Here is a 25489-nt window from a genome sequence, read left to right on the forward strand (position 1 = left end):
ACCCACTTTCTCTCTTCCTATTTCACAGCCCCTCCAGGGCTGGACTGCTCATTTATCTCCCAGTTACTCCTCACTGTGTAACTTCACACACCGTTTCTTCTCACCTGGTTTTTGCTGTGTGCAGTCTTCACCCTCTTGCTCCCTCCATCTCCCCAACCCCACACTCGCGAGATTGAGCGTGCCCCCACGGGGACAAAGCGGAATACTTTTTCTTCTTTTGTACCCCATCAGTGCTTTTTGGTCAAGGTGCGCTGCACGCGGCAGGGGTAGGGGATTGGGGGAGTGATGTCCATTGGATAAAGGGACAAGAAGTCAGAAGGAAACCTAGACTGGAGGTGTAAGCCTTGATATGAAGCATTAAATGAATTATTCTTCTCTCTAGGCCTCAGAGAACGTTGGGGAGGCTGAGGTCTGAGTCAAGAAATGAAATAAGAAGCAGAAAGCGAAAGAAGGATGAAAGGATAACCAGCAGGCTTTTCTTTCCTGGGGATTTGAAAAGCTACAATAGAGCCCGGAGGAGAGATGCCAGGAAGCTGGACTGCCCAAGGCTGTCGGCGCTGAGTCTTACAGAAAGGTGAGGACATTTCAGAGCTTTTCCATTGTCCACACCAGTTCATCTGGGTCACAAAGGAGACAGGAACTCCAGGCAACACTGGGCAATAATAAAGATTGTTCCATCGATCGGGGCTTCTTTTGTTCTGTATTTCTCAGGAATCTGAACACATTCCAGGCAGGTAATGGGTAAGAACAAATGATCTCCAGAAAAGGAACCAATATTAATGGGTCCTCTTGGTTTGGCAGATCATCAAATAAAAATCTTATTGCTCCAAGGATAGCAAGAGCTAGCTTGGTCTCAGAAAGGTTCCTACATTTAGACTCAAGAACCAATCAGGCGCCATTCTTTGCCCACCACCCCCTAATGCTGATGGCAAACAATGCCCCCTGGTGTGCTTGGGACCAGGAAACTATGGGAAATTTCCACATATCATAGAACTCTATAGATCAGTGTTCATCTCGGCTACCCTGTGCATAACTGACCTAAAATTGAATGATCCAAACCTGTTCCCTATCCCCCAGAGACATGTGTAATTAGATAAAATGAGGACAGAATATGTATAAGTATCTGTTATACTGGGATGGCTGCCCAGAAAGGAAATGAGCACCGGGAACCGGACGGCCCCACGTGCCCCCTCTGTACCAAAGGGCTACACACCAGGGCTGAGGGAGAGTTACCTTCAAGAGCAAGTGCCAGTGCAGTATGACCTTTCTGCGTTGACGGACACTTTTGTACAATTCTGCTCCTCTAGCCCATATTTTGTGCACTGTCAGCATTTTCTCTGGCTTCCTATGTTGAAGGGTATCTAGCGGACTAGAATCTGAATTAAAACTTGACTTGGGGAGCTTATCTCCACCTCAGTCTTTACCTTCCTTACACAGAACCAAGCCTTTCCAGGTGGTACCATCTTCCAGGAAGCCCCAACATTGAATGATTTGGAGGGTGGAAAAGTGGTTAGAGGACATAACAAAGTTACAATGATAGGTATTTTTCTCTCTCTCAGTATGAGGAGTAAAGGCCCTCGCATGATCCTTGGGCCATCATTTTTTGTCTCATTGTCAAATGAACTTATCTGTATTGAACATGGTTGGGACACTGAGTCATAGGGAAAGTTCTGTCTATCTAGGCATTGGTACTATGAAAGTATACAAAAGGCATTGTCTCAAAGAATATGTACCTGAAAACAGTGACTGGGCTACAGTTACTTCCAAACTCAATAGGATGGGCAGTAGATGCTCACCAGATCTCAGACATGAGTTAAATCAGTATAGTACTCTCTCACCTTCTGGTCTTCTCCATCTTAAAACCCATAAGTCTTCAGGTGTAAATAAGGCTAAAGGAAATCCCAAACACAACTAAGCTCATAGCAGGCACTCAAAATATGGTAGATTTATCAGTGGCTAATCACAAGCCCTAAGTTACTTAGTCCCTGAAAGAGAACAAAGTAGAAAGACTTATCCTTACTTCTCAAGACCAAAGAAAGGGAAAGTGACATATTTTAGATCTATAAGAATGAAGTGGTAAGCAAACAAGGAGCTAGAATAAATAAAGCTTATATTCATCACAGCCAAACATGCTGCATGCAAGTAAAGTCAATCTTGTGCCTGTGTTTCCACCTTTGAAAATGAAGATTTTGGAGAAAGGAATTCTGACATCTTTTCCAAACTCTAACAGTCAAGGGAAAGAATAAGAAACACGTCATCAACTCTAAAGAGCTAGCAGCAAATTAGGCGGGAAAAGCCGTGTGTCTGCCTGCTGGCTTCATTTGCTCAGTCATTCCCCACATATTTATTAAGTGCCTACTATGCTATTTCCTAGGGCTGGAAAGGCACAGGCAGCCAGTGTCCCCACCTTCCAGGGCCTTACATTCTAACTAACCAGAGTTAAGTATTTCAGTGTCCAAGAGAGAAGAATATGCTTAGGACTATGGGATCAAGAGCACGTGTGGCCAATTTTACCCAAGGATCAGCAAGGGCCTCATGGGGGAAAATGAGACTTTGAAATATGTGGAAGATGAGCAGGTAGATGTCCATCAGGTATATCTGGTGGGGAGGGGGCAGAGCCGCAAGAAGTTTGGTAAAACTATAGAGGGAGCGTGAGGGGTACCTCTCTCTCAGCAGACTTGCAAAATAATGAGTTCACCCACATCTCTCATTCTGAGCTTCTTAACCTGGAGCCCATGGACCTCTAGTACATCCACCGATAGGCTCCTCAAGATCTGTGAACCCCATCAAATCAAATGCAGATGTTCACACATATGTGCATTTTTTCTGGGAAAACGGTCCACAACTTTCACAGGATTCTGAAAAGGGTCTGCAATTGCCAAAGAAAAGCCAAGAAGACACACTGAATAGGACACGTAGGAGCCTTAACACCAGGTCATGGTGTAGAAGCCGTAGTTCGTGTCTCTGTATTCCGCATATAGCTTAGAACCTCATATATCATAGGTTTTCATCAGAACTAGCAGAGCTAAAAGGGTGAGTACAAGGAGATGGAAAGAAATCACCATTTTCATCACCAAAATAAACACTTGTGTTACTGTGTGCCAGGCACTGGGCTAGACTTTAAAAACCAGTAACTCTTTCCATAAAGGTACATGGAATAATGTCTTCTCAAACTCCTGTTCCCAGAACCTGGATTGCAAAGCGAAGTCCCTAAATGTACATACAATCACCCAGGGCAATCACTCAGGGCAATTCACTGCAATCCTCACATCAGGCTCAAACTTTAGTTGACAATTGCCTAGCAATGGGTAACCCTAAAGATACATCACCAAACTGAGATGCCAAAAGGGCATTTTGTGGACAAGCTGGTTCTGAAAACAAGCCCCCACGCGAGTCTGTCTGCCAGGCATCTCCGGGACTATTGTGGGAAGGAGCAGACTTTGCAGCCAAAAGGAAGCTGGAAGGGGGAGCTGGGAAGGTGTGCAGAGTGTGATGTGTTTTCCCATACTGGAAAGTAGGCACAGGGATAGGGTTGAGGGAGAAGGCAGCCTTGAGTAGAGAAGGCAACTGGTGCCTCTGCAAGTCCTCTTCCAGACTGCATCTACAACTGCTCTTCCAAGTAGTTGCTGAGCAGATCCCAGCCACATCTAAAGACATATAAAGTAGCACAAAGACTTAACTACACCTACTTCCAGCCCTGCCCTAAAGTCATTATCCCGCAGCAGGTCCACTGAACTATGCCAGGATGGGGTGAGCAAGATGGCAGACCTCAAACTGCAGAGAACGGAGTACCCAGGTCGCAGTTTTTATCTAACTCTCCAGTGCAGCTCGCTCCCCCACAGAAGCAATAAGCACAAGAGAGGCAAGAAGATTTCACTTCCGAAAAATCAGATTTTTTATTTTTTAATGAAAAGCTCAGAAACTCTTTCAGCTAAGTCAGGGGAGACTAGGATTCCTAAAACAAAAGGTTTTAATCTAAACCATTGCACAAGTCAACATTAGGCACCTCTCCCTGTACAGGTGGTAGGAAGCTTGGGAAGGTGGGCCCTTCTTCAGAACCCATTATCCCTTCTCCAGAAGGGTCTTGGGGTCCGGGGGACGGGGCAAATATATCTGTCTGGAAAGGATTCAGGAAGAACAAATGCGGAAGTCAAACAACAACAAATAAGGCGATATAAATCCAGATAAAATATTAAAATCATTAAAGGGCTGCTGCTCCCTGAAGATTGGGAAAAATGAAGAGAGTTAATTAAAAGCAATCTCCATGCACTGCTGAGCCAGAAGCCCAGATAAATCAACAGCTGGGGTGGCTGTAGAGGGCAGTCAAGGGGCTTCAGGAGGGGGGCTGGCAGGGGAAGGGGGGACTGTCGCAAAGATGGCAGTGACGTTGAATTGAACAGTGACTTAAGTTTCCTGTTTTATTAAATATTTTATGACACTGAATAAAGTTGTTCTTCCAAGGAGGAAAAATGATCAGTGAACAAAGAGGGAGAAAGATAAGAATGAAGAGCTATTGTTTGTTTGATTCAAAACATGCTTGGGACTGTGATGTCTGCAAATCTGATCTTGCCTCAAATGCAGAGATTTTTGTGTGTTTTTTTCTCTCTCTCTACCTGATCTGCACAGGTAGATGCGTATTCTCAAATCTCTCTACAAAACCCTGCGTTATGTTTGCTTGGCGGGCGGGGGGGAAGTAGTACAAAGTCCAGGAAAGGAATGGAGATGAAGAGGAGATAGAAAAGACCTTCAAAATTCTCACTGCTGAGCCAAGCCAGACTTTGAGCACAAAATTAAAAGGTCAGCAAAAATGGTGGAAACTTTCTTTTTTCTTTCCCTCTATTTTTACCCTTTTCTTTCTCTACTCCCTTCTGCCTTTTTTCTACAGTCCTATAAAGTTCTTGTTGTTCATTTAACCAACAACAACAACAAAAAAAAAAAAAACAGCTCAGAATTTTCGGGCTCAATCTAAATAAAAACTCAGCAATTTTAGAAGTGTTACAAGAACAGCCCTTCTCTATTGTAAGGGAACCCTCCAGTTCTTCCTTGATGGAAATATAATCAAGAGAAATGATTGGGGGAAAGTGTTTTTTCTCTTCCATAGAATTGGGATTGGAAGGGGAGTGTGTGCATGGGGAAACATAAGGAATTATGCATTTGGATATGCATTTTAATTAGGTGGACAGAAGCAGCCGCCTGTTAATTTTTCTTGCTTGTTTCCACTTAGCATTCATCACAGGCAGAACCACCATAGAGCGCTCCCACGATAATAGATGGTTCTGCATTGGCTAAGTCCTCAGGGAAAATAATTAGCAGGAGAGAATATATTCTCTCCACTCCCACCACCCCATCCACCCTGCCCTCCCCCATTCCCAACACCACATTGCCTCCCCTCCCCCTCCCTAGGAGAACCCCAGGGGAGAGTAAGGCTCTTGGTCTATAGGCACTTACTTTGCCCTGACGAACAAGGGTCTGGAAGGAGAAACAGACAAATTTAAGGCTTTCCTTGGAGTGGAAGCTCCTAGATGCAGACAGGGAGGCTACTGAGCTGCTTAGTTCTGAGGGGCAGGCTGGCAATTAGTTTGGCCAAGACAGGATGACAAAGCTCCAAAGAGGGTGGGACAGTTCTCATTGAGCTCAACTGGCAGCAAACAAAGACACTTAAAGAGTCTTTAGTTGGGGAGAATGGGAGTTGAGATGATGTTTTCCATAATTTGCTTTTATAAAGTAAAGAAATGTTGTAGTTTCGCAGCAAGCTTGAATCTGAAGCAGCCCCAAGGCTGGCAACCAACATGTCACTCTGATTCTGAGATTTGACCCCCACCACGATGCTCTCCATAGTCTACTTTGTATAAAGAGTCAATTCTTGTCGCTGATCTCCCATGTCAACAGCACACCCTCCTTGTTCATCAGCAGATTTAAGCTCCAGTCCCACCTTCTCCCCTTGTCTCTCCCCGGAGTCTTCTTGGTAGAAGGAGGAGACTGGTTGATTACCAACCCAAGTTCCAGGAAAGCACTCTCTCTGCCCCCTGAGCTTCTGTTTTCCCAGATTTTGAGGGTGGACTCAGTTCAGGGCAGCCAATGGGAAATAAAAGGAAGGCGTCCCTTGAGCTCATACTCTCACCTATTTCAAACCCAGAAAATGGAGAAATCCCACTGTGACCCCAGGGCTATTTACACACAGCTGGATGAATAAGGCTTTGCATTTCCTGAGAAACAATGATTACACATTCATTTCACTTATTTTGGTTTTACTATATTAAAATAATGTTTAATATATGAGGTATTGTTGGCTCTCTGAGAAGGCTTCAGTCAGCTACAGGAAACTGCATTTCTCCTAGTAACACCTCACATTTGTACTTTACACCTTCTGAAATATTTTCACATCCATTATTTCATTTAGGTCCCTTGGGGGTGGGGGGACAGGGCTGGATGAGACACAAGCTCCTTTCACTGTGTGAAAAGAGAGGCTTGATTTACAAACTCTTGACTTTCAAGTTGTCTGTCATCCCAGGTGCTCCCTCGGCCCCCTATAGCCAGATGAAACCTCTCTGCCTGGGAGGCCTTCACTCTAAGACTCACCAGGTAACTATGACTGCTAAGCTCCTGGAGCCTCCCTGAACCCAAACCCTGACCCCCACGAAGTCCCTATCCTCGGAGAGGGGACAAGAGGAAAGAATCCTTGTGGCTGGGGATGAGAGAAGTGAGTCTCTGAGTTTCAAGGCATTTAATCCCCCAAATAATGATATTCCTACAGGGAAAGGAGGATTTTTCTTTAAGTTGTAAGGTGGGGTTGCCTGTACTATCTAGAAATGTTGTCTCTACATTTTAAAGAGTCTACAAATGAAGGAGATCTAGGCATATACCCAAAAGAATTGAAAGCAGAAATTCAAATAGCTACCTACACACCCATGTTCATAGCAGCATTATTCACAATAGCCAAAAGGTGAAAACAACCCAGTGTCCATCATTGGATGAATAAATAAACAAAATGTGGTATATACATACAATGGAATATTATCTGGCCATTAAAAGAAAGGAAATTCTGACACGTGCTATAACAGAGATGAACTTTGAGGATATTATGATAAGTGAAATCAACCAGTCCCAAAAGGACAAATACTGTATGATTCTTCTTACATGAGGTGCTTAAAATAGGCAAATCATTTTGTTTTTTCTTTCATTTTTCCGAAGTCTCATAATTTAGGCTTCTGTGAATTCTCCGATGGATTTTACAACTCTTTCTTCCTCCTTTAGGCTTATAGAAAATTGCCAACGGAGGTTTCAACCCAAAGCAAGCTAAATAATAGTGACCCCAGAGGAATCTGGGATGTTTTAGAGGCATGCCACTGAAGGAAAGGCAATGAACTTCAATTTATACATGGCTAATACTCACTCAGGTATGGCCGGCCTCTGTGCCGGATCTGCCAAGCACCTCCATTTCCTCAGCAGTAATGCAGGGTGCACTAAAGGAAGCTCAGTGAGACATCAATATAGATCCACCTACTTCAGCTCACTGAACAGCCAGATACCTGCGGCTGCCCAAATGGAAGTGAAATAAGTACTTTATTTCCGCGTTAATTGGGATAGGTGCCATGGTGGGGTAGAGGGCAAGTCCAGGGTGATATGGGTAAATGAAATCCAGAAGAAAAATATTTTGGTTCCCCTTCTCCCTTCATACATTTTTCAAAAAGTGAGAAAAAGACAGATATTCTTAGTAATTCCAATCTTTACCACAACCAAGAACTTTATCTGAGTGCTCATAAATAGCAAATCAGTTCAATTAGCTTCCCACTTCTCTTTCCTCTCTCCATTCTCTGGTTAGGGTGCTAATGAGAAGAAATGTGTTCAAGAGAGAAAATCAGAAGAAAAGCCCATGATCTAAATGGCCCACCACCTAGTCCTCAGCCCTAGGCCCTAAGAAGGGAGACGTTCCACTCTGATTAGAACCCCAAGTGGTAGCACAATGTGGCAAGATTGGAGAAGATGAAACTACTTAACGATTTCCCGTTGGAGCTATACTTTAAAAACAAGGAAGAAGTTGAACTCTGGACCCTATTTGTCTCCCTTGTCCTAAGTGACCATAGTAAGAGCCACAAAGTTTTTTGACTTCAAAGGAATTTGGGCGATCAAGGTGCATCATCTTCATCTTAAAGACAAAGAATATGCAGCTCAGACTAGTTCTGCATCCAAGATCACATAGCTAGTTGGTGGTAAGGTGGGAGCAGAGCTCAAGGTTCTAGGTTCCCGTCCCAGAGCTTTTTCTCTTCCATTACTCTGAAGTCATCATTGCTGCAAAACACTAGCCACTGGTGAGAAATGCACAATGTGGAAGAGGGAACGAGTCTGAAATAGGGCCACACTGACAGGTGAAAGTTCGGGGACTGGAAAACCTTTTCTGGTAGAGCTTCCAATTGCCGTTAACAATAACAGCAGATCTTCTAAGTGAGTACCTAACAACAACAACAACAATAAAACTCACTCATTTCACAGCAACCTGAGATGTCCACAGTCTCTGGATTCAGGGAGGGTGGAAAGGGTGCAGAAGAAGGATTACATGTGCCATCATTGTTCCTCAGGCTCAGAATCGAGGACTGGGTAGTGGAGGACTCAAAGTGGGCTATTTGAACCCCATTATTAGGAGCTCTGAGCCTAATCCCCTCTCCCCTCCCTGCTTCCAAACATAGCCCCTAAATCTTAGCCTCCTCAAGGCTTCTCTTCCCCTGCCACCCCCACTACTATTCACAAACACACTACCTAGAAACTCTAAACAGTCTGTCCCTCTCTCCCCACCCACCAACACCTACTAACCACTGCTTTTAAAACTCTGATGCAAATCACAGGCTGCAAAAACCTTCCTTTGGTGACAGGTTTACAATGCTAGCTCCATTCATCCATATGGTTTGACAGACTGTGAAACACTAGTAACTGGACCAATAAGAAAAACAAATTACAAAAACACCACAACACCTCATCTCTTTCCAGTCACTCACATAACTAAAGAAAACTTTGGTACTTGCAATGGATTATAATATCAGTCTCTCTTGGTGTTAAACAATAATCTTTTTAGAGTTCCACACCACACAATAGTTTTATCCACTCACCTATCCCCACCCCGCCCCCAGGCCACGCTTTATCTTTCCTTGTTAAATACCTACATATTTAAAGACTATTTAAAACTAGGGTCATGCTTACATAGGCCCCTGAAGGGAAACCTGCCTGGGCAGAAACTATTTCAGTAGTTGTGGCATTTCTTGGACCAGGGGCTTGCCGAATGTGGCTACATTTCTGTCTAGTTTCTGATTCTAGTGACTTTCAGAACACTCAAAAACCACAAGTTCCTTCGCAGAGGTTGGGATAATAAGCAGGCCTGGATTCCGGTGCCTTTTTATGCCCCAACCCCCACCTCCACTACGTGCAGTGTGCCTGCTACATTCTGAAACATCAGCCTCAGTTTCCTTTCTTTTTCTGGTGCCCGCTCAAAACAAAGCGTGCTGACTGTAGCATTTTATTTTTTGCATTGATCTGAGCAGATGGCTCTGAAACAGCTTTAGACATTATGGTTTTTCTCAGATGTATCCAAATTTCAGCTACCTGCTTGATTCCAGAAAGGAAGATGAGAAGTCTCCAATTAAGTTGCCTCTGAATTTCAGCCCACCTTATGGATCTAAGAAGCTCGCATTCCACTGTGATCTCTGGGTGTCTCCCAGGTGGTCTGCAGGCCAGGCTACTTTCAGGGGTTTACCCTGTGACAACGCTTACCCTTGGGTTCTGGCAGAAATTAATCTCCTTTATGGGTATCTCATCAAAACCAGACATTCTTCCTAAACTGCTGAAAAAATGTGTGCTAATGAAGTTTGGAGAATTTAGGGCTTTTTTTTTCCCCCAGTGGCAACCAGAAGCAGATGGAGAAGGTGGTTCTTAGACATCTGTTGACTTAAAATGTCTGAGGATTCTTTTTTACAAGGGGCTATAATAATGTCCATAAAAGGCTGCAAGTTCACAAAGTCCCAACCCCAATGTTCCTCACTTAGTACCTACCCTCGTTCCCCCACCTCAACAGAAACAGCTAAGAGGAGATTAGAACCAGGAATGTGTCACCCCCACCACCACCACCACCCCCTCCAGTCTGATATCTAAACTTGAGTGCTACAGCAAGAGTGAGGTCTGACTTCTAAGTGGCAACAATTACACAACTTTCACAGGCACAAAACCATGAGATTAGAATGCATGTATCCAGATCATAGAGTATAAAAAGAGATGAAGATTTGAGGTCCATCTATGCACATGACCTGCTGTTTGACCTTAGCTAAATAAGTATATTTATTTACTTCTCCCAGAATTGTGTCCTTAAGAACAAAACAGAGATATAAACACATACCTCTGAGCAAGGGAAACTCCTTACAAAAGGTTCAATACAATTATGTATGTTCAGTTATAAGCATAAGAAAATTGATTACTATTCTCGTTCTTATGAACAATTACTTGAGGTAAAGCTCGGTTGGTTCATACGGAATAATTAAGTAATGATAACAGCTATTCTTTTCTAAGCAGGCAGTTATAATAATAGATACATATGTGCATAATCAAGTCTGGCAGAAGGTGGCAGACATTCCCAGTTAAGTGCGTACAAACCAGGGGTTTGATAACTTAATAAAAGTAAGTTGTTTCAAGTGTTGATAGCAGATTTGGGGGGAGGATGGTTTACCTGAACTAGAATAGCAAGTAAGATTAGAATTTTTATTAAAAGCATTACGTTTCCTAGGTATGCAGAAATCAACCAGAACACAGAATGTAATGTGATTGACTTACACACAGACCTTTCTCAAATCCATGTTTGTGTTACCTATATGTGTTTACTTCACACTACTTGGCCCTTATCTTGCTTGTAGGTATAATAAATGAGGGTGACTCATACATCTAGGCTCAGACAATATAGCTGCTAAATTAAATAATGTGTCATACCATTTACATATCACACATGTCCATCAATGCTTTTAAATTGTATTTGTCCAGATGTGACTGCTTGGTTGTAGGGCCACCTACTGAGTCCCCTTTGTGATCTGATCAGTCCAGGCAGCTCCTGTTTCTGCCTCTAACACCCTGTTGGGCAGTAATAAGATGTTAAAGGCAACAACAGAGAGAGAGCCAGGCTGTCAGCTTCAGAGAGAAGGGGATGAAGGGTACAAGGAGGAGGAATAAGAAAGGGAGTTGAGGGGAGATCAAAGGCAGGCAGGAAGAAAGCCAAACTGCTGAGAGGAGATGTGGCTCCAGGAGCTTGGGGCCCTAAGGAAGACCCTGAAGCAATGAGATTCAAATTGTGCCATCCAGTTACCTGAGCTATTGAATTATTGAATATCCCATGTGGAAAAAGCAAGTATAATGAAAAATGGCCCATACTCAGGGTAGGCAGAGCCCTTCAGAGGTGTCGCATGAAACCTGCGATGGTTTCTTCCCAGAACATTACCTACCACTACATTGTCCCCCAATCCTAGAGGAAACCTTTGTGTGACCAGTTTCTATAGGGGGCGTCGGTGGTGTTGCCTTTTTTCTTTTTTAAGAGATGAGAAAGACTCAGAACCAGAACGCACACAGAGAAAATGCTAATGTCGTTCAGCTCCGTTTCATTGTCAGGAGGGACACATGAGGATAAAAACATAGCTCTGCAAACCCTTCTCCGGGCTCCCCTCCTCCCAGCACCACCATCCATCCCTTTGGCTTGATGTGTCTCTGCGCTTTGTTCTAATTTATCCCATGCATAATTTATTCACGTGTGTATTGTTTCTTGATCAGCAACTTTTAGAGACAAATGAAAAAATAAGATATTTTATTAAACGAGTTGTTTTAAAAATAAAGGCAGATGGTGTAGGTCTTCCGATAACAACGTGTGTGCTCGTACCTGAGGAGTTTAAAAACCGTCCAGGACACGGGAGGCTCGGCTGGTCCCGGGTATTGTTTACACCCACCTTACCCCCAGGGAAAAGGGTTGGGGTGCAAAAAGGAGCAGCTAACTACAAAGGACCGCTCAACTTCCACCTAGAAAAAGCCGTCAAGAGTGTTGTGTGTATGCGAATGTGCGAGTGTATGGCGACACAGAACTACAAATACATCACATTGCAACTATTTCTAATTATACAAAGTACAAGTGTAAAAATTCAGAACTAATTCCACTAACTAGACCGCCGCTCTGTCCCTTCCCCCACCTCTAACCTTACCTTACCACAGACACCCTCCCCAAACACGCACCCTCCTGCAGATCAAAAAACAAAAACAAAAACCTGGAGTGAGCAGGGGAACCCTGGAGCGTCGAGATATTGCGATATTGCGTCTGCCCGCGCGTAAGCGGGCTCCAGGGTAACCAGGGTAGCGCTTTCCCAGTAGGAAACAAACCTGGCGCACATGTGAGATTTCTTTAACTTGAGTTTACCAGGTCGCATCAGCCCGATTGTCTGATTTGGGATGGAAATGGGGAAACTGCAAATCAGCTATGGGTTCAGTAGAAACTCATGGCACCAGCTGTGTGGCAGCGCGAGCGGCCGGGAGCGAGGATGCGGCGAAGTTACGCCCATTTATTCTGCCATAAAACGTTTTCTTTCTTGGGTGAAAGGCTGTGGCGTTCAAGTGCAGTGTATCCGAGACGCAGAGCGAGAACTGAGCTAGGAGCTGCTCTCTGATCAGCCTTAGCTTCACATGTCCTCTTAACGGCAGCTCTAATATATGTATGTATATATTTAAAACTTCGAGACCTGTGACATTCTTACCCTATTACTGATGGGAGATAAGCTAACACAAACGCGTTCCATACTCTCGTGCGTTCCTTCGCTTTAGGAATCCTCCTGCGCCCCCCGGCGCGAACCTGGATTTCAACTCCAGGAGGAGCTGCGGGTGCTGACGCCGATGCGCAGAGTTGAAAGAATCTGGGTGGGTATCCGCCACGCACCCGCGAGAATTTGGCACGAAACGCCCCCACTCGCACCTCCCCCACCCCTCGCCCGCGGCTTCCAGCCCAGCTCTGAAGACCGGATTCCCCGGGCGCGGACCCCCACCCACGTCGCGCCGCGATCTGGAGGGAGCTCCCCACTGCCAACATTACTGCCAATAGTACCCCTTTTAAAGCGACGCTAGTTTTCCGAAGCCACCCCCGGCTTCGCGATCGCGAGCGGACTTGGCGGCTTAACAGTTCCACCGACTGGAAGGAAGGAAGGAAGCCAGGATGAAAAGGAGGAGGAAGGCAGGCAGGCAGGAATTGGCTGTCGGACCCAGGGACTGGCCCCCGCGTGTCCTCGCGCAGCCCGCCCCCCTCCGTCCCGGATCTGGGCGTCCGCTCAAAGTCTCCCGGCGGCGGCCAGAGGCACCTGCCCCTCGCTCTGGCCAGGAGCAGACGCTGCCCGCTCAGGCGGGGAGCCCCAAGCTGCCTCTCCGCCCGCCTCGGCTTTTCACCCAGAGGAGGCAAGAACACCATTGATAAGACCTGCAGCTTCCCTGCCTCCAAATCAACCCCAAGTTAACCCGAGTCGTTAATTTACTATACAGCCAGTTCGCCCACAAACGCACACGCAGACACACCGGCGACCGCCCGGAGCGCCGTCACGCTCCGGGGGCTGCCCCGGCAGGAAAGCCCCGGGCAACCACCTGGGCCCCAGGGCTCCGGGGACCCGCTGCTCCCCCTGCGATCCTCTCAACTCCGGAAGGTTTGCACAAACTCCCCGCCAGCCATCGGAAGGCGGAGAGCACCCTGCAAACTCCGGGGCTGCCGCGGTCCGCTCGCCCTGGCGGACTGAGCCGCTCCGCGGGGGCCGCGGGGCTCTGAAGGTGCGGGGCTCAGCCAAGTGCACCCAGCCGGCCCCTGCCTCGCGCTCTTCCCGGGTTCGGCCACCCCCAGCACAGCCCTTGCCGCCCCGCGAGGCCGGGCACACGGGGGACCGTGCTGTCCCCGAGCTGCCCATGACCCCCTCGCTGCAGAGCGCTCGAGCGCCAGGCTCCCCTGCCGATATCCTCTCTCTCTCTCTGTCCTCCAATTAAGCAGAACGCAAATGTAACAATTTTCTTCTTGTTAATTGCATCTCCTGACATTTCTGCGCGTTGAGGGGAAAAAAAGATGAAGAAGTAAGAGCTAAAAGAAAAGAGAGAAGCCCCGCCGCGGCTGCAGGCGCCTGCAAGCTCAGTGCATTGGCAGCGCTCCGCACGCAGAAGGCGCCTTTTTTTTCATATTGAAACCACGCGGAATATGTACATTTTTTAGTCTTACTTACGCTTTCAGGGGGTTGTGAATGACAGTCGCCATTTTGCTACAATGTAACAGAATATTGTCTGTCTCAGAGTTCTAAAGGTTCGCTCAGGGGAAGCGGCGAGCCAATCAGAGCACGGGATACCGGCCCGCCGGCCAATCGGCGCGACTGGTCGCCAGGTGGGCGGGGCCTGCACGGTGGTAGTTATTAGGAGAGCTGTCAAAGCCCAGAGGTCACTCCCTTTTGTAGAACCCGAGAGCGAGCAGGTCTTAAAGGGGCAGTACCGTGAGAGCAGCTCCTTTTTCGATTGGGGAAAGTGGAGTCGCACGGGAAAGTATTCTAATTTGGTTTGAGTCCCTACTTTCTAAATAACTGCAGAGAATTTGCTCTCCTAGACAAAAATGTTGAAGTATTTTTAACAAATCATTGAACTCCATTCATTAGCTTTTGACTTTGCTATTACGTTTTTAATTCCCCAAGGGGCAAATCCCGTTGTTCTCGTGCAAAAGTTGGGAGGCTGCCTTTTCGTCTAACAAACTACTACACGTGCCCAGCCGTTTGCTAATGTTCAGTCCTGCCGCTTCTTAATATTCTCATTCCCGAAGTGTTTTCTTTATCTCGGCCACCTTCCTCTCTCGGTTTCTTGGAACTGCCGTTGCCGTTCCTGGCGACTCCAGGACAGCAGTTCCCCACCCCCTGGAATGTCTCAATGTCAGGCCCCGTCCATCCTGCCGCCAGGGTTTTCGTTACGTAATGCGCGGTGATCACTCCGCGCGGTTTCCCACTACCACCTATTCTATTCCTCACACACACTCCAAAAACTTCTGCGGCAGTCAGATTCCGGGCAACTGGATAGTCGAATGGGACCTGGCGCTCTGACCTGGCTTAGGGTTAGGGGAGGTTTAAGGAAACTTTTGGAAACGTATTTTGCTACTAGGAATGCAAGTAACTAGACAGAAGTTGTAGAACCTAGACTGGGCGTTGCCAGAGCTTCTTTCGGTGTGTGGCATAGGCGATTCTGCCGTCAACTTTCACTACTTAGATAGAAAATGAAAAGAACTTGCTAATGAATAATATGATGTGATCTGAGGGGTTCAGAGTCTCTGCTTCAAGTCTGTGTGAACTCCTCACTGGCGAACCCCTGACAAAATTGGGAGGTTGCTGTGAAGCTAGGCTTCCACTGGGCAGTCGGGAAGCTCCGGGTGGTGAAATCGCACTAAATCCTGAATAGAGGCCTCGTTAGCATACAGAAATCTGGCTACCATCCCAAAGTTGTTTAATCAGGTCAAATAGCTAAGATAATGGGGGAGGGGTGGAAAGGGGGAGAAGAGAGGCCAAGTTACCAGTTCTTCAAAGCTGTGCCCTCTCACTTCCTTTCTCAGAGCTCCTCTCCAGGCAATAAATAAAATTAAAATTTAAAAAAGTTCTAGAACTTTCAGAGTTTAACTCCATACACTATTAGAGTCGCAGATAAACAGAACAGGGCTGAATCGGTGTGTTTGTAAGACTCAAAAATTTTAACCCCTTCTCTCTGTCTAGTTTATAGCGGAATCAGCTTGTGTAGATTGCTTCGTAACTTCTGTGTACAGCATCTTGAAGTTTGAACAGTTATTCTCTTTTCTAAAATTAAAGTTTGAAAAATTCCTGTCAAGGACTGGTTCAAAAGTTAGTACCTTATCTGGAATGGGCCTCGACAGCATTAAAAAGCAAGCACAGTATTCTGACACAAGAAGTATGAGTTTGAAGTATCAGTCAGAACTCCCACCAGCCTCTTTGCGATATCAAAATTACAGCAATTCAGATTGAAAGACAACAGCGTATTTTAATACATGCAATTTGATAAAGTAAGCAGATATGTAGAGCCTGCTCTGAACAAGGCTTACAATTTAATTGGAGAGGGGAAATAAATTTATATTACATATTAAAGAAAAAACATATACTCTAAGCCTGTGTAATCATTTATTGTGTTAAGGTCCAAATGTAGAAACTGGCATAATTTAGAACCATATGACACCCTGGAATATGGCAGACCAGGTCTGTCTTCACTTTCAGAAATTTTCATCTAGAACTTAAACATTTAAGTTACATTTTATAATGACTGAACCGAAAAAATAATGACTTAAAGACAGCGTGTTTGGTTTTCTTAAGTAGGATAGCCTCACTTTTTATTATCTAATAGAATGTCATTTTAACTCTCTCAATACAAGTATTACTTTTAAATAAACAGGAATCGTGAATTCCTTTTATCAATTCTAAGACATATAAGGGTTATTATTTTAACTTTGGTTTTTTTATATCATAGATTAAGATTTTTTTCTAAGTAAAGCAGCTTCTATCTGTCAATTTACAGATGGTCTGACCCATTGCAATGAGACCAAACTTTGTGGATAAGCCTTAAAATGTATTGATCTCATCCCACAAAAACGCATTTTTTTTTTTCCAGTATGCTCAAAAGCAAGGAGGCTTAGAGTACATGTTAAAAGGAGACAGGAACCTTGATCAGTTTGGGGGAATGTTAAATTTTACATTAATTTTGCAAGGAAATGCTATTTATGGTTAGCAGTGTAGGCTCTGAAATCCACCTGCCTGAGTTCACCATTCGCCAGCTGGGTAATTTTGGGTAAGTTTACTTAGCAACTTGAATGTCTGATATGTTTCCTCATCTGAAATATGGCAATAATCATAGAACCTATTTCATATGGTTCTTTTCAGGACTGAATGAGGTAGCATGTGTCAAATGTCTAGCACATAACAAGCTCTCGATACATGTTGATTATTTTTTATATAGACATTTAATTCTTTCCTGTTGGCATAAAAAATGTAGGAAGTCTAAATAAAATGACATATAAGAAAGTGAAATCATCTATCAGGTTTCATTTTTTAAAACTCATTAATCCAAGAAAAATTAGCAAAAAACAACTTTGATGAGAACAAAATAATAATTATTTGTTTCAGCTAGAAGTCATATAACTACTTAAACTCCAAAAATGTTCTCTTGCTGATTATGATACCAAGACACTTTTAAAATACCATCCCTAAAGCTCTATAGACATTCATATATTTGAATAGGCTTCATTTCTCCCCATCTCTTTTATCCTGATTGGATAGGCAGTTTACTTTAGAAGGCAGAGTGGGCCCAGAATAACCATTTCCTCATCCCACCTGGATATTTTAAAGCTGTGCTGTCCAACACGGAGCCATTAGTTACGTGTGGCTATTAAGCACTGGAAATATGGCTAGTCAGAATCAAGATGTGCTACAAGTGTAAAATATATACCAGATTTCTTAGACTTAGTACAAAAAATATGTAAAATATGTCGATAATTTTCCTATTGATTGATTATATGTTGAAATGACAGTATTTTTACTTATCGGGTTAAACATAGAATGTTATTAAAACTAATTTCACCTGTTTCTTTTAACCTTTTCTTAAAATGGCTACTAGGAAATTAAAAATTGTGGCTCATGTTGTATTTCTATTGAACAGCATTTCTCTAGACAGTGTGCATGACCAGGGAAGGAAGGGCAAGAAATGGAAGGGTAAGGCATTTATCAATCATGTTAATCCATCTTATGCAGCCTTCAGTCTTGATAGCAATTAGCAAAACTTTCTGGTCCAGCTCAAGTAAGTGTTCAGTGCCACCCATCCAAAAGTATATTTGGAGTGTAACCAATGACCCAAGGACTTGAACCACAAGGGGCACCCACAATCGTTTACTTTTAAAAAGTCTGAAGGTTGATTGAGCAGACCATGAATCAGAGCTGTGAAAGGATCCCATCCAGAAGCAGAGAAGGGTGGCATTTCTGTAGCAAGTATCAGCCTTTCCAGATGACTTTTTTAAGGCATGTCAAATAAGAGAGAGACAGGAAGGAGATACAGGCCTCACAAACAGCCAAAGTTCATATGAAAGAGAAAATGTGCCACGAAAGCCATCCAAAATAAATGCAGTTCTTAGTGGGCTCTGGGAACTGAAGGAGTTTTAAGCCCTGTGGGTATTTAAAAAACAGGAACAAGCTCCCCCTCAATTCCTCCATTCATCCACGGAACAACCAGCCATGGCCTTGGCAGCTGGTCGGCCATACTGATTCCCTGAGATCCAGAACCAGTGCTGGTATGTTCTAGGCACTGAGCTGAAGAAGGAGCATCAAAACTGCAAGCTGGTTTTCTCTCTCCTTGAGGATGTGGGTGAATGGGTTCTTAATCCCTTCACAAAATCCCAAAGTGTAGGTGGGGGAAAATCAAACTCTGGGTATGTGAGATGCTCCTCGAGCCAGACCTCTGAAATCTCTTATATCAGGGTAGAATCAAGTAGAGAGCAATGTTTGCTGCCTCCCACTAACTCAGTTCATTCATTCACTCATTCATTGGAGGCTTTCCATGAGGGAGGCATTGTGCTAGGCACAGGTGGTGAAATAAAAATAAACCAGACGTGAAACAATCCTCAAAAAGCAATTCCCATCCATCTGGAGAGAGAATAAATATAGTAGGCCCAAACCTACAAGCAAGCAGAGTAATTAGTTGATATGTCCTGCCCAGCCAGTCTCTCCTTTTTCTGGCATGGTGTCTATAATCTCAATGAACAAATCCTTGGGTACTTACTGAGTACATTCACTCCTTTGGGGTTTCAAGGTTTCATGGTATTGAGATTTTCATAAATTGGTATAAAACAGGGGAGAAGTGATATATATTGAAGAACCTCAGCGGAGGGAGCAAGCATCCCTAGTGTTGGAGGAGGGCAAGTATTCTTGGAAGAGTTCATGTTTTATTTGGGCCTTGGTTGGGAAGATTTTAGAAATCAGCCAGCGGGGGGAAAGGCCTTCCAGACCCAAAACATAACCGAAGAACAGCTAATTCATACAGTCAATATTTGTAGATTCTGTACTCTATGCCAGGAGTACCCAACCCCTGGTCCATACCAGTCCATGGACCATTAGGAACTGGGCCGCACAGCAGGAGATGAGCAGAGGGCAAGCAAGCAAAGCTTCATCTGTATTTGCAGCCCCTCCCAACGCTAGCATCACTGCCTCAGCTCCACCTCAGATCATCAGGCATTCGATTCTTATAGGAGCACCGGTCCCTGGTGCCAGAAAGGTTGGGGACCACTGCTCTATGTCACCATGCCTCCTGTCTCCTGGGCCTTGGGGTACAGAGAGAACTAAGACAGTTCTCATCTTTAAAGGACTAATTTTCGAAAGGTAGGGGAGGAGGAAGGTAGGCAGTGACAATGCAGAGCCATGAGGCCAAGGAACGCAGGGCACCATGGGATTGCATGACCACAGCAACCAGACAGGAATGTCAGGGTTGTCTTCTTAGAAGAGGTGAGCCTAAGCTGAGACTCAAATGACCTGTAGGAGGAAAAAATGGCCCCACGGAGGTGGCAGTACATATAAAAGCCTTTAGGGATGTGAGAGACGGCATCATGATTTCAGGGGATCCCTTCGGTAGGAAGGTAATTGCAAGGGGACAAGTGAGACAGGAAAGGCAAGGAGAGGCAAGGAGCAGGTGCCGTCGCTAAGAGATGTGGAGTTCTATCTGGAAGACTATCAGGCAACACTGAAAGATTTTAAGCTAGGGGTGAAAATGAAAAGGTTGATGTTTTAGAAAGCTCATTTCAGCAGCAATGTGACTGTGGATTGGAGAGAGGCTGAGCTGGAGGCCTGGGAATGTGCTAGGAGGCTACAGCATCAGGGTGGGGATAAGGGATAGAATTAGTGATTTTTAAGGAAGTAGAACCTGCAGACTTGGTGGCCGGCTTGCTGTGGGCTTAAGGAAGACAGGAGGGGCCCAGGATGATGCCAGGTTTCTGGTTGCTGAAAATGACATCAGTCAGCTCCACTCGACTGGAGACACATGAAGTCAAAGCCAAGATCTAAATGCTGGAAGCCAATGAAGCCCTGGGACGTTCTATTGCGGGAACGGGGTTTGCCTTACTGGAAGACGTTCACCCTCCCAGCCCCCAATATTCCCCCATCATTGATCTAAATCCCTTTCCCTGGGGAAACGTGACCTAGACTGGAATTGTCTTAAGAACCCCCTCTTCTGGCTTTTCCTTTCTCCATGGATTCTATCTTCCATCAAGGGCCTCTTCCAAATCCCTTCCTGCTAATCCCCACTCTTTTGCTCAGGGCATGCCCTGAATTGGCTTAAAGGAGTCTCCCTCCTGGGTCGTTGCATCTTAAGAAGGATTCTAGGACACCCCAAAACCTTCACAAGAAAGAGATTAAGACTGCATGAGATTCACAGCGTGCGCGCACGTGCGCATACACACACACACACACACACACACACACACACACACCAAGACTGCATGAGATTCACAGCATGCGCGCACGCGCACGTGCACACACACACACACACACACACACACACACACACACACGGAGGCATGCAGAAGCAGTGGCTCGATTAGAATCTCAGGCACCAGGAGAGGCAGCAGATGGGGTATTTTTATACAGGAGCTTTCTCCACTCAGATCACACGGAGTAATCACAGTCTACTCTGAGGTCTGGCCCCGGCCCCTTTTCTCCCTCACTAACGCTAGACAATCACAAGTAGGCCTCGGATCTTTTTCCTGATAGAGCCACAACTTATTGAGCTCTCAACATGTCTGTTTTTGTTTTTGTTTTTGTTTCGAAGATAGCTAACTCCTCTTTCATATCTTCCTTTACCTGCTGAGTCCAAATTTCCACATCCTCCCTTGGCACATCCACATGGACACCATATCTGAAATCCTCATAGCTCCTACATCCTAAATCAAAACAACTGGCAAGGTCCTCCTGCAGAGAGGGACAGAATGGAGCAAAGAAGAAAAAACCTTCTACCATCACCACCATGGGGAGTGACTAGCACCATGATTGGCCCAAGACATAATAAACCAATTTTCCTTAAGACTGTATCCATGGGTACAGAAATAAATTCACCCCCTCAGCCGTATCCTGGGTAAAGAAACTTATTTTTATCTGCAAAAGTAGCTGCCCTGAGGGTCCCCAAAGAGGGCTTTCTGCAGGGTATTGCTCTAGCTATGGTGACACTCCAGAGCACCCATTTCCCTCACTCACATCGTTTATATGACCTCAAGCTTCTACTCTAGGAGAAGCCAAAGAGCCAAGCACAGGAGGACAAATTAAGTCTGGGTGTTCTACAGCTACTTACACCACCATATAAAAATAGGTGTCCACAAGCAGGAGAGATGGACAGAAGCCACAGTACCTAAAATGTCCCACACTCTGGCAAAGAGGAGGACAGAGCCTGAGATGAACTCTGGACTGCATAGCTGCAAAAAGACCTCAACTCCATGTCTATTCTACTCAAGAGGAAAAAGGAAGGTGAGAAAATGTTCCTGAAGCTCACAGAGGTCCCAGTGCATTTTAAATGCATCTATGCCAACAGAGGCAGCCAGCCTAAGGGTAAATTTCTCTAATGCAGCATTAGGTGTACTGGGACAGAGGCACAGCCCAGAGCATCCAGAATCCCAAAGAAAGTAATGATAGAGGAATCAAGTAGGGGAAATGAGTGAGGTGGACTGCTGGGAGAAGAGACAGAATGTAAGACATTGGTTCTGGTAAAAAGGAAAAGCAAAAATCCAAAGACGTGGGATTATTAAGGTGTAGGCAAGAAACGAGGTTTATTTTGGTACCCGGATTTCCAAAGTCACCAGATGTTCTCTATTTTCACTAATCAACTTATTTTATCCCTGCACAACTGACACCGATTTGTATAGTTGCCATATTGTAATAGCTGGAACTCAATGACAATTCTGAAACCAGGGATATTTTCTAAACATGAGTGGGCTCATGAACAACAACTCTGAAAGCTGTCTTGTTTCTAGAAAGGCTTTTTATAAAGCTGGTATCAAATATTTTACTCTTACCCATTTAGTAGCTTGAATTTAAACTTATGCGAATTAAATGGATCTCAAATAAGTCACTTGCTACTTTTGGCTTTTGCAGAGTTCTATCCAAAGCTGTATTAAAATGCATGTATTTTGGCACATCTCATTTTCTTTTTCTCCACAAGATGTGGAAGGGCAGGTGTGGCACCTTTAAATTTCTGGAGCTTGACCCAAGGCCTAGCAGATGGTTAATAATTAGTAGTTGAAAGAATAAATAAAAGCACAAATAACTATAGTGATATAAATCCCGCGGTCTTAAATAAATCTCAGCTTTACACCCGCTAGATGACTATGATCAAAAAGTCAAGTGACAACAAGTGTTGATGAGGATGAGGAGAAATCAGATCCCTCATACATTGCTAGTGGGATTGTAAAATGGTCCAGCTGCTTTGGAAAGCAATGTGGCAGTTCCACAAACAGTTAGACATAGGTTACCACACGACTCAGCAAGTCCACTCCTAGGCATACACCTAAGAGAAGTGAAAACATGTCCACACAGAAACTTGAACATGAATGTTATAGCAGCATTATTCATACTAGCCAAAAGATAGAAACACTCAATGTCCATCACACAGGCGAATGGATAAACAATGGAATATTACTCAGGCATAAAAAAGAATAAAGTATTGATACATGCCACAACATGGATGAAGCTTGAAAACATCATACTAAGTAAAAGAAGTTGGTTACAAAAGACATATTAGGATTCCATTCATATTAAGGTCCAGAATAGGGAAATCCATAGAGACAGAAAGTAGATTAGTGGTTACTGAGGACAGGAAGGGGAGGTATAGGGGAATGGGCAGCTGATAGCTGAAGGATACAGGATTTCTTCTAGAGAATGTTCAGAATTGACAGTGGTGCTGGTTACACATATCTGTGACTATACTAAGACCCATTCATTGTACACTTTAAATGGGTGAATTGTATGGCATATGACTAATATCTCAATAAGGTGTTTTTTTTTAATCTCTACTCATAATAAATGCCGGAAGCCCACTAACTCTATGGCTATTGTCTCCTTTAGAACTGCATCAGACATATAGAAAATGTCTATTGGAGGAACTTCAGTTTTCGACTTGGTGATTCTATATTCATGTTATATTCATCAAGCCTCTTGCTTCATACCAAGTAACACAGAGAGAAATTCCTTACCCCAAAAAAATTTGAAATATTAAAACTATAACTATGACCCAAACAAATGAGCTCATTAACAGAGATTCCGAAGGCCTTTGGGTTTCTAGGATGTCTTTCCATAAAGTCAACTCTAACTATTCTAATCTTGTGTATTAGCCACTCTGGGGTGACTTCGAAGGTGACATCTCATAATGTAAGGGCTGAACCAAGAACCTCTTTTACATAATGAACAAAGCTACTCCTATCACAGTTTGATTTCTTTTTAACTCTAAGATATAATGGGGGTAGGAGAGGTGATTTCATCAGAATTGAGGTCCATTTTCATTCTTATAATGCCTTCAGCTAGTTTTTATCATAAATTGTGATTCTCGGTTAAACTTTCATAAGGTAAAACCAAGGAACATGACAAGGAATGATACAACTGAAAACACTGATGACGATACTAAAGAGTCTGAAAGTCTCAGTTAAGAAGGACAGTCCAGAAGAAAGCAAAATCAAAAAGCCTTAAAACTGAATCCTGGCTCAACTACTTAGGAGATAAATAACCTCTGGCAGGTGACTTAATCCTGAACGTCAGTTTATTCATCTGTTAAATGGGGATACTGATAACTTCCTAAAGGCTGTTGTGAGGAATACATGTGATAGTGTGACACCTACTAAACACTTGAGAAGTGGTTCTCCTGTCTCCTTAGGTCAAGGATGAAAGATTGAGCACTGGTTGGTGCTTAAAAGGTACAAAGAAGGGAAAGAACAGAAGATGAGGAATGGCAGAGTTAGGGGGAGCCAGAGGTTAATAGAATATGGTCCACTAAATGAGCTGAAGCCAGATAATCCTGAGCCAAAATGGGAGGCAAGACTTTCCTGTATTCAAGGGGAAAGGGCATTAGACAAAACAACAAAATGAGAGCCAAATTGGCCTATTGGTGAGTTCTTTGAGTTTATAAAGAAGTCAGTCTTTTCAAAAATTTCTTCTTGGGATGTAATGGAACTATATGTGGATCTGGTGGATGACAATAGGATGCGATTAAGTGTGATATCCAGGATGCACTGTTATTAGCAAGTTACTGTTGACAGGGATATTTCAAAAGCCTGAATTTCAGGGGAGAAAGCCTTAATGAAAACCAACATCTAGTCCACGTTAGAGTGTCTCCTCTTTTGATACCCCATTAGGAGGAGGATGGAGTCGTGCAACTGCTTTTTACTGAAAAAGAATAAAACCAGTCTTGAACAAGTACAAAAAGTCCAAGTGCCCAAATTTGTTACTGGCAATTGAGCGCCCTCTAGTGTCAGTTAATGGGGAAGACACTCTTTGAAAGCTGCAAAATTGGGAAACCCCGCCAAATTCAAAGCTCTGGAAGAAACTGCCAAGCACAGCAATTTTTACATGGATACCTTAAAGGCAGAAAAAAGTTGAAAAAGCATCACTATGATACAAATGAATCCTTTTGTCATTAAGTTATAGAACATAGTAAGTATTCCCAAGATTTGTGATGAACGGGTGAATGGCCTAGGTCCATGGCAATCTTGGATAAATGCCACATTGGAGCATTGACATGTCATAAATACCACACCTATCAAACCAATGCAGCACAAGAAGACTTGACTGTTCAGGTTTTAGGATACTTTCTGAGTGACACAATTGAGTAGGTACCATGGCTAGGTCACCTAGTCGAAATGAAGAAAATTGCTCTACTGGGTCAACCAAAATGTACATGTCATAAAAGCAAGTCATGTTTTCCTCTCTGAGCTTTGGCGAGTTTATCTGCAAAGTTGGGGTAGTGGGGAACATGGGTTGCCTCTGAGTAAAGATTACCCACGATCCCCCATGCTACTAAATCAGTAAAACATACTTTATTTATTTGTCACCCATGCTGACTCAGGTGGAAAAAAAATGCCCCATTCCATAGCCAAAGCTGTTTTAGCATCAGATCTGTTATTCACTTGAGAGGGGAAGAAAAAATAAACTACACAGACTTACCTCAAATTGCTTGCCAGTCCAGTTTCTTTTGTTGCCAGAAACTTATATTCAGTGGATTCAAAAATATATGGATTAATTCCCTGGCTGTTCCAGTTTTACCCAGAAGGACTGCAAGTCTCAAGAAGAAGGGAAAAAAACCAACCCCAGCAGCACTGATCCACTCTGATATGAGTGCCTGGGTTGCTGGGATAGCCAGCCATGTGTTGGAACTTGCATTCACCCTGCTTTGAGAACATGGAGAGACACACCCTAGGTCA

At 44.1% G+C, this 25489-nt stretch overlaps 1 protein-coding gene across 1 annotated transcript in view; it reads right to left on the bottom strand.

Moving 5' to 3' along the window:
- The window catches only part of DPF3 (double PHD fingers 3), a 189119-nt gene extending 174816 nt beyond the window's left edge, over positions 1–14303 (bottom strand). The window contains exon 1 of the mRNA XM_025042073.1: positions 14250–14303. Within this exon, the coding sequence (XP_024897841.1) occupies positions 14250–14281 (32 nt within the window). The 5' untranslated portion in view covers positions 14282–14303. The remainder of the gene's footprint in view (positions 1–14249) is intronic.
- Between the last annotated feature and the right edge of the window lie 11186 nt (positions 14304–25489).

This window comes from Pteropus alecto, unplaced genomic scaffold (assembly GCF_000325575.1).
Source record: "Pteropus alecto unplaced genomic scaffold, ASM32557v1 scaffold8, whole genome shotgun sequence".
NCBI lineage: Eukaryota > Metazoa > Chordata > Mammalia > Chiroptera > Pteropodidae > Pteropus > Pteropus alecto.